At 38.0% G+C, this 11,812-nt stretch overlaps 1 protein-coding gene across 4 annotated transcripts; it reads left to right on the top strand.

Annotated features, from left to right (window-relative positions):
* Positions 1-10,776: 10,776 nt before the first annotated feature.
* LOC115767979 (transcription elongation factor 1 homolog) lies at positions 10,777-11,540 on the top strand. Of its 4 annotated transcripts, none has more exons than XM_030712397.1 (4): positions 10,777-10,863; positions 10,932-10,971; positions 11,029-11,173; positions 11,235-11,539. In XM_030712397.1, exons 3-4 carry the CDS (start codon positions 11,058-11,060, stop codon positions 11,365-11,367), a joined length of 249 nt encoding a protein of 82 aa, XP_030568257.1. In that variant the 5' UTR covers positions 10,777-10,863; positions 10,932-10,971; positions 11,029-11,057; the 3' UTR covers positions 11,368-11,539. The 4 variants fall into 4 exon arrangements, with proteins under 4 accessions (XP_030568257.1, XP_030568241.1, XP_030568266.1 ...); XM_030712381.1 differs by having other exon boundaries at positions 10,778-10,863; positions 11,041-11,173; positions 11,235-11,538; XM_030712406.1 differs by having other exon boundaries at positions 10,784-10,863; positions 10,920-10,971; positions 11,235-11,540.
* The last annotated feature ends 272 nt before the right edge of the window (positions 11,541-11,812 follow it).

Here is an 11,812-nt window from a genome sequence, read left to right as displayed (position 1 = left end):
TACGAGACATTTTCATAAACAGCAACAGTCGACATCATATAAAGATGAGTGTACCAGCTTGTATACGAACTCCAACTCCGAGTACGACTCTTGATGTGCTCCCGCGTATTTGCATAAACATTAGCAAAACAAATTTGCACATTTACCCACCCAGCTCCGACGTCGTCAGCCTCCAATTCCGCAGCCGACATATAAAAACAAACCGCAAAAACACAAGCTCGGACAAAACAATGGAGAACTAAAAGATACCCTATATAATAGCTTAGCTATAATGACATGGCTGCAATATGTCATACTGTCCAAAAAGCAACTGCATCTAGCTTCAAAGCATATATTTAAATATCTTTGGTAGATTACATATTTTAATAGGAATTAAATGTAGCCCGCATTTGCATATGAAAATATTTACTATTAACAATATTTTCAGTACAGCGGGCAATTGTAAATTAAAAATTAAGTTAATCTGATATTGAAATGTTAAAAAAATATAAAAACGTAGAATTTATCAAAAGTCCGGATTTAAGGATGTTGAAAACCAGACCCTACCTAGAGGCAAGAAGTAATATGGCCTTTATAGCTCTTAATGTCTGGGCATATATAACAACTGTCAAGTTTATGGCGGACAAAAAAGATGAAAATGAAGTTAGAGCACCGCTGAAAGCGGAAGTCTTTAGGCCAACGTCAAACCAAAAAGGCGGAAGCGGAAGTGCGTGCCAATCAGAGAGAAAGCGAGAGAGAATTGCGAGCGGCGAAAATATGCTAAATCAGCCAAAAATGCTTATAATCATTTCAACATGATGATGATGATGACGCTGACACTGAAGATGATGGTGATGGCGATGATGATGATGATGATGATGGCAGATGAGAAATAAAAATGTTGCAACTTGTCTGCTCTGCCGTCTGTTTGCTGTGTTTTCTTAGCAAGTTTAGCGCCATTTTCGTCGCTTTTCCAGCAACTCCAGCAAATTTTGTGGCACTTTGGCGCCCAAAACTCGGAACAAATGACAGCAAATATGCGTTTTATTGAATTTTATGTGCTCGACGCGCTCCTCAGTGGATACGGCTGCCTTGGCAAGCTTTACATTTACAGAGCTTAGACTTGGCCCAACGTCTTGGCTTTGGCAATAACATTTCTTTCGCCTGGCGGCCAAGTGAGCGTGAAATATGCCAACGTCTAGTTGTTGGCTCAAAAGCGCCCTGAACCTCATTGAAACTACATTTGCTTGGCATTGAACTTGACAATGTCAGTGCATAAAAACAAAACACATAAACGAGCTAAGCATATTTGAAGAAAATTGAATAGATAACAAAACCCTAATGAAATTTGTTGAGAATTAAATAAGGAGTTGAAGATTGGACGAGTAGATAACATTTTATTATGACTTACCTTTGTATAATTGTTAACAGGATTCTGCCTTAGGATCTGAAAAGATACAGAATAAACTTATAAACATATGTTCATATAAATGATATGAATTGATGCATCTGTTATGTCTCATTAAGGACAATTAAAATCTTTGTTTGCAATAGATAATTTATATTTAATGATTCGGCAATATTATAAAGTCATTTAAATGCCTTTAAGCTTAAAGCAAGTGAGTGCATAACTCAACTGTCCTCAAATAAAATGAAACCTCAAAAACTAATTAGCAGAGACGAAAATCCCACATAGTTCTAATCCAAATAAAATGCATTTCAATTGTTTCGGGCATAGATGGTTTATCATATATAGTATTTGGTCTACACTTGCTTATATAAAATCAATTAATCAACGCCTGCCATGCCTGCGAGCACCCACAACAAGCAAAGGAGCAAAATAATTTCAAATCCTTTCGACAGCTGACCGCACTGAGCAAATGCCGCAGAGCCTAAACCAACAGCAGCAACAACAACAACAACAACAATAATAATAATAATACCAACAAACTATGGGAAAATGCATAAAATTTCAATTTTCTCTAGCGTAAACAAGAAACTGTTGGGAAGGAGCTGAGTAAATCAAATCAGAGCCTTAGGCGAAATTTAATTGCGTTTAACCTAAAATCAAATTTTCAAAAGGCTCCCAAAAAGGATGCTGGCCTTAAGATTCAATCAACGTTCAGGCTACTTGAGGCTGCAAACAGCAGCAGCAACAACAGCAACAACAACAACAAGAACAACAACAACAGCACAAACAACAACAAATCAAAAGGCTCATGTTTATCTTAATATAGAATTTTTTCCCACACAGTCGGCAAAGGGATAATAAAATTGTTGCCAGGCATTCCCCAAAGGCAAGAAAATAAACAACAACATGCTCGACTGGCTGCATCCTTCAAGGCATAGACAGATAGTTCAGGACTGAACGAAAAAGGCTTAGACAAGTTTTGTGTTGCAATGATTTTGATTGTGGCATTGATTTCAGCCACCCCCCACCCCAAATCCTCCCTGCCCCCGCAGCTGTCTATCAGCTGTGCGCACGAATCGTTTAACACAATCAGACAGGCTGGGCACAGTAGGCAATGCTGCCTTTACCTTTTATTATTTACTTTTATTTTGATTACATTTCGGCTTTCAGCAAAGTTTCTGGCCACAGCCCAGAAATTCACACTTCACACTCAGAAATCGACCCCAAGAGACAAGGCTCCAAGCATATGGTATGGCGGTGTGTGTGTGTGTGTGTGTGCTTCCAGAATCCTTGAACCCTTTTGGCTAACTAAATCATCGACTAATTTGCTAGAGCCAATCACACACAAACACACACACAGATATTGTTTTTATGGGCACACACAAAATTAGCCGCCTTATCAACAGGTGCGGACCAGACCTAAACAGCTGTAGCCTATTTCAGCCTTAACCCAAACTCAAACCGTTCTTTGTCATATTTCGTTCCAGGTAAAATGCATACATAAAACCTAGATTCCATGTATTTTTTGGTATTTGTACCCTTTATACAGCTGATGCTTATCAGGTTTGGTTCCTTTTCTAAACTATTGAGGAATATAATAAAAATTTTATTAATAAACGCACGTCTGTCAAAATCTAATGGATTCTCTTCTCCTTTTTTTTTGGTATGCTGCGATAAAAATCTGTAGACTGACAACACTTGTGGGTAGTTTATGGAGGGTTGCTACGGTTTTAATACACCTCTGCCCCATGACTCACAACCCGGCTGTGAGTCACACATTAAAAGGCAGCTGAAAGATGTGCGACTGAGCTTGAATAGCTTCTGATTAGAGATCTATTGAAGTTAAATACTTGCATAGTTCTTGTGTAATACAAATTTTAGTTTCAAGCACAACAAATCATTCGCACACTATTCCCGTAGCGTTATTCAACCCGACAGAACCAATTAAAATTAATTTTATTCAATCGAAACCAAATCCCAATTGGGTCTTCACTTATTCTTTTGTGCTGCATGCAGACATCGTCGTCATCGTCGTCGACGTTTCGCTTAAGGAGCGATTATTTAATTTCAGCTATTAATGCTGTGACTCCCCAGTTGCCAGTCGGAGGAGCTGTTGCCAGGTTCCTTGGTTACGGCATCCCAGTTAGTCAATGCTTATTGATGTTTAGTTTCTGATGTCGTGTTGTTGTTGCCTTTGTTCAGCTCCGTGCAGCTCTGCGGCATTATTTCACTTGCGTTTCCGCTTTTAGCTTTGTTTACTTTTACGCTTGCCACACAAAAGCCCCAAAGCCCCAGTACCATAAGCAAACCCCAGCCACAGACAGACGTACCACAGGACCCACCAGGATACACCATCGAACAAGCCGCACTATGTTTTGGTATTTGTATTTGGTGTTCATGCCCTGTACTTCATATTTAAAGGGCATGCGAAGCTAATGCAAATGAAATCTGTAGCATTCGATTAGTTTGCTTAAGATCTCTTATATTAGTGTTAGTTAAGTGATAATTAATTGATACTATTCTACTTTTAACTATTTAAAATATAAACTTAAATTTTGAGATGCTTTAAAAGGAATTCAACATCATATTTTATAGAAAGGCTGAAGACGGAATTGACTAGGATCACAAGGTTATCAGTTTTAGCATATAAACCTTGTTTTAAATTTTATATTTATTATTTCATATTTATCATTTTATGTTTATTATTTTATATTTATTGTATAGTTTATATTTTACATTATATTTCATATTTAATCTTATATTTTTTGTTTAATTTTTTTAGATGTTTATATTTTATGTGTTTATTATGTTATATTGATTTCCTTATATATTTTATATTTGTTTAGATATTTGTTTACCATGTAAAAGCAGTTTACAGGGTATTTGGAAATCGATTTCTATTAATATCGAGGCCATAACTTGTTTGGTATTTGTATTTGGTGTTTTTCTTATGCCTTTTGCTTTTCTTTTCATTTCTTTTTTTTTTTTTTGCTTTTGCTCTGCTGCGAATCCCTTGACAATGCAATAAATTGCGCAAAAATTGGAAAAATAGAATTTTAGCCGCACCAACGCAGCGCCAGTAACGCGACAATAACAACAACAAAAATAACAACAACAGCGAGTCCTTTGGCTTTTTTTTGTGGCGCACGCAATCCTCCTGTTCTCCCTACGCCGCCGCCTGGGCCAGGGCTAACTGCCTTGCCCCCCTTTTACCCCTGACGGTATCCCAAACACAACAACACAACGGAAATCAAGTGCTAAGCTTCCCACAACGCAATCAATTGATTTCTATTGTTTTGTTAAAATGTCGTGCCGGGTCCCCAACCAGTATAGCCCCCCACCCCCCTACCCATCCAATATTTTGCTCTATTTGCCGTCTGCTGTCGTTGTTTTGGCTCTCACACTACTCGATCCCCTCCTGCTCTCTGTGGCATTTTTATATAAATTGCTTTGTTGTGGTCTTTATTGAAATTTTTGAGGTTACTTTTGTGATTGTTGCTTTTGGCCAGCTTCCAGTTCTCATCTACCAATAAGAGAAGAAGACAAAAAAACAAGGAACATAAAAGAAAAACCTGCACCTAAATAAAACTGTGCATTATTTTTGTTTATTTGTTATTTGTTGTTTTACTTCGGCGTCTGTCGCACATTTTGCATTTTATTTTTATGGCCTTTAGTTGTTTTTTGCTGAAATATTCATGAGTTACGTTTTCAGTAAATGAAAAACATTTATTGGCGATTTATTGTACATTCCCTCACCGGACCCATGAATGCCTGATAATTTATAGTTTGAACCTTCCGTTCTATCTACATTTGTATATGGCAATATTTACGAGAATTAAATGGATATAAAAATTTATATTTTCAAAAAGAGTTCAATTTGGACGGAGTCGAGCTACAACTATCATCATATAATTTATAACTATTGTGGCAGAAATTGTTAAGGCTTTTGGGCTATAGGAACATGTAGAAGATAATCACAGGAAATCTTTCGTAATTCAGCCATTAAAGAACAAGTTACATTTCTGTAGATCATGATCAACAATCAAATGCACAGGAAAAGTACTCTATAGCTGGCTCATCCATTTACACTCGTATTCCCACCCCCTCACTGCTCAGTTCTGTTTAGGTAAGTCGCATAAAGATGCAACATTACAACGATTATGTTATAAAGAAGATGTATCCAACTATTCAGGCGAAAACGGTGAGACAAATGCTCACAGGATCTATGAAAAGGTAAACTACAAAACGTCATGATTATGGCAAATTTTCGGATCCTTTTGTGGCCAGTTAGAATTGCGCTTTTCACGAGCTGCACGAAAAAAAAAAGTAAAAAGAACATCTCTATAGAATTGAACGACATTGTCCGGCATTGGAAATCATCGACTGCAAAATCTCAAATGTCATGGCAAGTAGGAGGTTGCTCTTTTGTTTAGGGGTTCGTTGAGGGACTTACCAATGCGGACGGACGACGACTGCCCGTCGCTTTCTAAACTGTAGGCAAGTTTCACAAATTAGAGGCTGCCTGGCGTGTACCAAAACTCGTAGCGTTCGCCAGGGGCGGTCCTGGTGCGAGCTCTCGGATTTTGGGTCCGGCGTGCGTTTTATCTTTCTGGCTAGTTTTATGGTTGACGCGAGCATCTTGCGATTTGACTTATCCGCATTGTCCTGACGGCAGCTGCGTTTGATATTTGTCCTGCGACTTTGCCTCCTTGATGTCTTACTCGCAGTACCATTCTCAGTCGGGCTGACAGCTTCCCTAGTAGCATTTCTAAAGAAATAAAAGATGAGGATGAAACCTTTTGCGCAATGTTTGTTTGTCTTCAGCAACGTTTCTTTGCTGTAGGTGGTTACTAATTGGGTTATTGTCAATATTTGATAAGATTAGTCTGTCCCAATTTGCAGCTGCTGCTGCCGCTGCAGCTACCGGTAGCACTCCAGCTTCTACTTAGTAGTTGCCCCTGCCACCTGCCCATTATTATGCTCTGCTACAAGCTCGAATTAAAAATTTATAGTTCCAGGGAAGCGCCATAGCGTTTGTTATCCTTCCTGTGCCCAGACATTATTTAAATCGTTAAGCAGACAAACAAAATCCCAAACCCAATCCAAATGCAAGAGGCCACCAGCGGGTCTGGCGCCAGGAAGCCAGGCACCCAGGCGAGTCGAGTCGGTTCTAGCTGGGCTCCACGTTGTCATAATTTAAATCGCGGCCACGCGTAAGCCCAGGGAAAAATATGGAAAACTATGCCCGAGCACTTTGTGGCCATAATTTTCCGGGAAAACGCATGAAAATGAGCATTAGAGAAAAAGGGGTTTTATCCATTTTAACGATTATGCAATGTGGCAGCTCCTGCTCCCTTCAGCCCTGCTCACTCCTTCGCATACCAAATCAGCTTTTTACCTGTTGATGTTGTCGAACACGGGGCCTTGGGGGGCTGCCAGAAGGTTGTGACAATGTTATACGCTAATTGAGCACAAAAACATTTTGGCCCTCAGCGCGTTCATTGGTTTTATGGAAATATTATTACACTGTGCAACAAAGTTGAGCACTATATGAATACGAATTGCCTTTAATAGAGGACTTAGACTTTAAATGGGAATATATGGGCTGACAGTGTGAAAGAAGAGGACTACGCAGTCTTATGGAAAAAATATGCTAAGCAAAACTAAATAAGATAACCCTAAGATAAATATATTCCAAAATATTTGTGGCTATTTCTACATAACTATGTAAACGGAATTCTAGGAATTATAATATAGAAGAATATATTTTAATTGGTTTATTTGGAGTATATATTATATGATACATGATCAGTTTCTATGTTTTCTGATTTTTACTAGAGCAGATTTTAGTTTATTACACAAGAAATGTTCTTAAAATTTTTTTATAATTCTGAAAACCTTGTTGTATAGTGTTTTGCCCCCATACTCTAACAGATTTTGTAGGCACACGTGTCGCAACAAAATGAAAATGAAAAACTTGTTAAGTATTCCCCATATCTAGTTTAGCTCCTCACATTTTTACCGCCTTATGACAGTTTTATGGGCCTGCCCTTTCTGCCTGCTCGCCACGCTAGTTTTGTTTAAATGCCAGCAACAAAAAAAATTATAATTATGCATAATTTAATTTTCATATAATATGCATTTTCCGAATAGCATTTTCCAGTTTCAAAATTCTTGGAAGTTGCTCCAAGGCAAAGCGGAAGGCGCTGGCGACAGGCATCCCATTCCCCAACCCCGGCAGACTGCAGCTGAGTGTGCTTTGTGTGTGTGTTGTGTGTATGGTTGTCATTTTACAAAAATTTATGCATCTTTCTTTTTTTAGTGGTAATTTGATTTTGATTTGGGAATTTTAATTAATAATTATGTTTGGGGCGCCTTGGCGCATCGCATTTTTGATGAAATATTGCTTTGAGTGAAATTCAAGTGATGAGCAGAGGAACGGATGGGCGAAGGGGCAGCACGATATGGGCATTGAATATAAAAATCCAATCGGTCCACAAAAATATTCAACATAATAATTTTATGGTATTTAAAGCAACTAATTGGGCAGAAAGAACAACAATTTTTATGCTTAAAAAAGCTTTTTTTCCAATTGGTTCTGCCTTTGGATGGAGAAATCCCTCAGGTGTGGCCTCTTTATGAGATTGTGTATTGTTAATAAAGTTTTTTTGTTTTGTTTTGATGGTGTTTATATGAAGCTTACAATTATCAAATAACTGTTGAGGTTTATTATTGATAAATAGGGGTATTCAATAAAATTAAACTGCTGATAAAAAGTTATTAGCCATAAAAAAAACGCAACAATTTCAACGGGCTTAGTTATTCATTTAATAGCTTTGGGTAAATCTAACAAAGGTTTTTCATTTATTTGGGCAAACATGCTTGAAAAATCTAAGTCCTTTTAGAGCATTAAAAGAAATGAACAATCGCTGAAAAGCAAGCGGAACTTAGGTCTTGCATTACACTAACATTATCTGCAGATATGAAGAAAGAAAAACTCAATTAAGATGCGCTCGAAAGCACGTTAACGAAGACAAAAACCGGGCTACTGCAGGAAATTTGCAAAAAAGATCAATTTTCTGCGAAGGGACACTGAACAGAAGGCGCACACTTTAACAGGATAAGAGGCATTTAAGCAAATGAACACACAAAGCAGCAGAAAAGTAACAAGAACGTAGCAAAAAAAAATAAAAGAAAAAAAAGGAGCATCGAATGCATTTAAGGACGCGTCGGCAGGGCATTGAAGTAGGCCAAACAAAAGCCAAGCGAGCACTTGGCCAACGGCAACCGGTCAACTGGCCAAGGAACCACAAAAGGCAAATGGCCAACGGCAGCAGCAGCAGCTGGCAAAAATGCTGGACAGGGAGATTAATAGAAATGATGTGGCCCGAAAGACCAACAAAAGAAGGCTGCAATGGATGAAAGTCGGAAGGCGGAAGCAGCGTCTTAGGCTGGCCAGGAAGCAGCTCGATCAACTAGCCTGATGAAATTTTAAACCCATTTAGCGAATAATTTGAAATCGTTGCGTTAATTTTGCTGTTTTTTTTTTTTTGCCTTGAAAAGCGTGGCGAATGCAATAAATGTGCTGCACAGCTGCATATCCAATATATCCTGTTGTGCTGTGAAACGCTTCCATTGCGTCCTGGCTGCCGCCTGCTGCCAGTGTCAACTTTTTGGCAAACTATTTTGTTAGCAATTTCATGCCAGGCACAAACTGTTTACAACTCACTTTTTGCTTTGCCATCGCCGCCGCCGCCGACTGTTGACACTTTCAGCTGTCCTGTGAAACACCACCCGTTGCCCTGGGATGTCCTGGTGCTAATATGTTAAACAGCAGGTTGTCTGAGCATCGTGCTGCGTATTGAGCTGTCGTCAGAGTTTGAGTGTTTTGTTCAGTTCTACGGCGCTTTAGCCAGAAAAATGTCGGCATTCGCTGGCTTCAAACGCAACTGTGGGAAAGCCTTTGCCAGCGATCCATAAGTCCTGCATCCAAAACCAAACACTTGACCCACATGCAACGATATCAACACAGATCTAAACATATCTTTCCCCTCAACCAAATTGCGCAGCCCGTAATCGATACCTTCACGTGATCAGTTGAGTATCTTTCACAATGGACAAGCGATTTTATGCTACATTGAATAATATAAAATAAAAAATAAAAAGCAAAACCCAAACCCAAACAAAAGCATTAGATAAGAGGCATCTGCCCAGATCCTTAACAGATGTGGGCACAATCAATTGAGTATTCGTGTGGTTTCAATATCAAACAAATTTGTAATAGAGGCAGGCACAAGAAATTTGGTAAACATTTGAATTTACTTCCAAGCGAGAAAGTGGGAATATCTTCGGCACGCCGAAGATTTAATACCCTTGCAGACATTTGATCATTGCAGATATTTGATTAAAATAACTTTTCGTCCGATCGTTTTTATGGCAGACAATGATATATCTACGAGGACCATAGTCAAACTGATAAATGTTGCGTTTGGTCAAGATATACATATATAAACAACGATTTTTTACATACAAGAACCTACTTTTGACCGATCTTTTCTATGGCAGCTATATGATATATTGGTTTCGACATGTACTGTCTGTTACAGAAAAACAAACCAAGATATGAGACTATTTCACATAGATCCAGAAAGACAGGCAGACGAACAAACGGACGGACTAACAGACGGAGCGACGGACATACGGGCGGACGGAAATGGCTTTATAAATTCGGCTGTTGATTCCGATCTAGAATGGAGATGTCTCCTTTTATGATATACGCATTTAATGACTAAAATATAAAACCCTCTACAAGGTTATAAAACGGACATTATTCGGAAATTTAAAATACTTGCAAGCATTTACCTTTCTTTTATAGGAAATCTCCGTTTCCAACTGATATTTTCTATAACTTAAGTCTAACTTAATAAGGCATGTTTATACGATTTATGTAGTTTGATCCGCCCGGTTATGAAATTGCCACGGAGCGTAATAGAAAGCACGCGTAACACATTTTAAAATAAAAACCCACAAGAGCATAAAAAGGATGAAGGAAAAACCAGACTACGCTTTCTTTAAAAGAAAATTCAAAATGTATGTACCTTAACATTTCAGTCACATTAAAGTATTCTCTACAAGTATTAAACAAGGAGAAAGGCTTATAAAAATTGTATATCATTCTTTAATACAAAATTCAAGGCAAATTGACATTAAAGAAATCGTATATTTCTTTTATAGAAACACAAGACAAAGTACTTAAGAACATTCTTTTTAAAGGTATAAAAAGAAGTAAGCGTTGAAATATCAGTCTCAAATTTTAAATAGTATTTCTTGAATAGAAAATGGAAAGCAAAGCACTCCTTGATATTTCTGTCACTAAAAAGAAAATAAGGCCCCTTAGCAACATGAGAGAATTTACCAAAAATTTAGTTCTCAGCTGAACGTGAGCCAAGGAACAACGGATAAGGCAAAGTATTGTAAGTTTTTACTCTATTTCAAACGTATTTTTCCAAAAATGTGTTAATATCCACAGTTTCTCCGTCAGATTACTGAGACTTAGCGAACTAGGGAAAAGGCCGAGTATTGTAAGTTTTTACTCTTATTTTGTACGTATTATCCCAAAAAATGTGCTATATCCCCAGTTTCTCCGTTAGATTACTGAGAATTAAGCATGGGACGTCGCAAGTCCAAGCGCAAGCCGCCGCCAAAGCGTAAAAACATCCAGAGTCTGGAAAAGCAGTTTAATTGTCCTTTTTGTAATCACGAGCGTTCCTGCGATGTCATATTGTAAGTGTTATCTGGTGGACACGCCCAAAATCCTATATCTAATGATTATCTGCCTAATTAGGGACAAATTGAAGAAGGTAGGTCGCATTATATGTCGCGTGTGTCAGGAATCCTATCAAACGGCAATCATATCCCTTTCGGAACCAGTCGACGTCTATAACGACTGGATTGATGCCTGTGAGGAGACAAATTAGAATAAGAGCGAAGAAAAAACCACTAATTTACACAAGTGTACATACAACATAATATAGTTTTTGTAACGCCAACAACGAACTCACGCCTCGGATTACCAAGGGATTCACATATTCGCAAATTTATAATGGACATATTTTAGGCGAAACAAATAAAATACACTTTTTAGTAATCCTCGAAAGTATGCACTATATGTCTTGCTCTAGTCGAATTTTAAAAAAACACCCTGCGTAGCCTAAAGATATGCTTTAAAGTCGTACATTCTCCGGTTCGGATAAGAAAAGGTTTCCCTAAAGCAGAATCGTACTATTAAATACATAGATATAGATATTTTGTACTTTTGTTCCGTTGAGATAGATATTATGATATTACAGAAAAGATAACGTAGACATACGCAGAGAAAAAGCGAACGCAACTATGATCAAATTGTTCCTTGAGCAATTAAAC

The sequence above is a fragment of the Drosophila novamexicana genome, unplaced genomic scaffold (assembly GCF_003285875.2).
Source record: "Drosophila novamexicana strain 15010-1031.04,08,12 unplaced genomic scaffold, DnovRS2.1 tig00000009-arrow-pilon, whole genome shotgun sequence".
NCBI lineage: Eukaryota > Metazoa > Arthropoda > Insecta > Diptera > Drosophilidae > Drosophila > Drosophila novamexicana.
Note: the sequence above shows the minus strand (reverse complement) of the source record. Positions and strands in the feature narration are given on the sequence as shown.

Excerpts from the sequence above, each read along its gene's own strand:
- LOC115767979 (XM_030712406.1), top strand. The coding sequence starts at position 11,058 with ATGGGACGTCGCAAGTCCAAGCGCAAGCCGCCGCCAAAGCGTAAAAAC. Across the intron at positions 11,174-11,234 it reads CGTTCCTGCGATGTCATATT|GGACAAATTGAAGAAGGTAG; the intron begins GTAAGTGTTATC and ends CTGCCTAATTAG.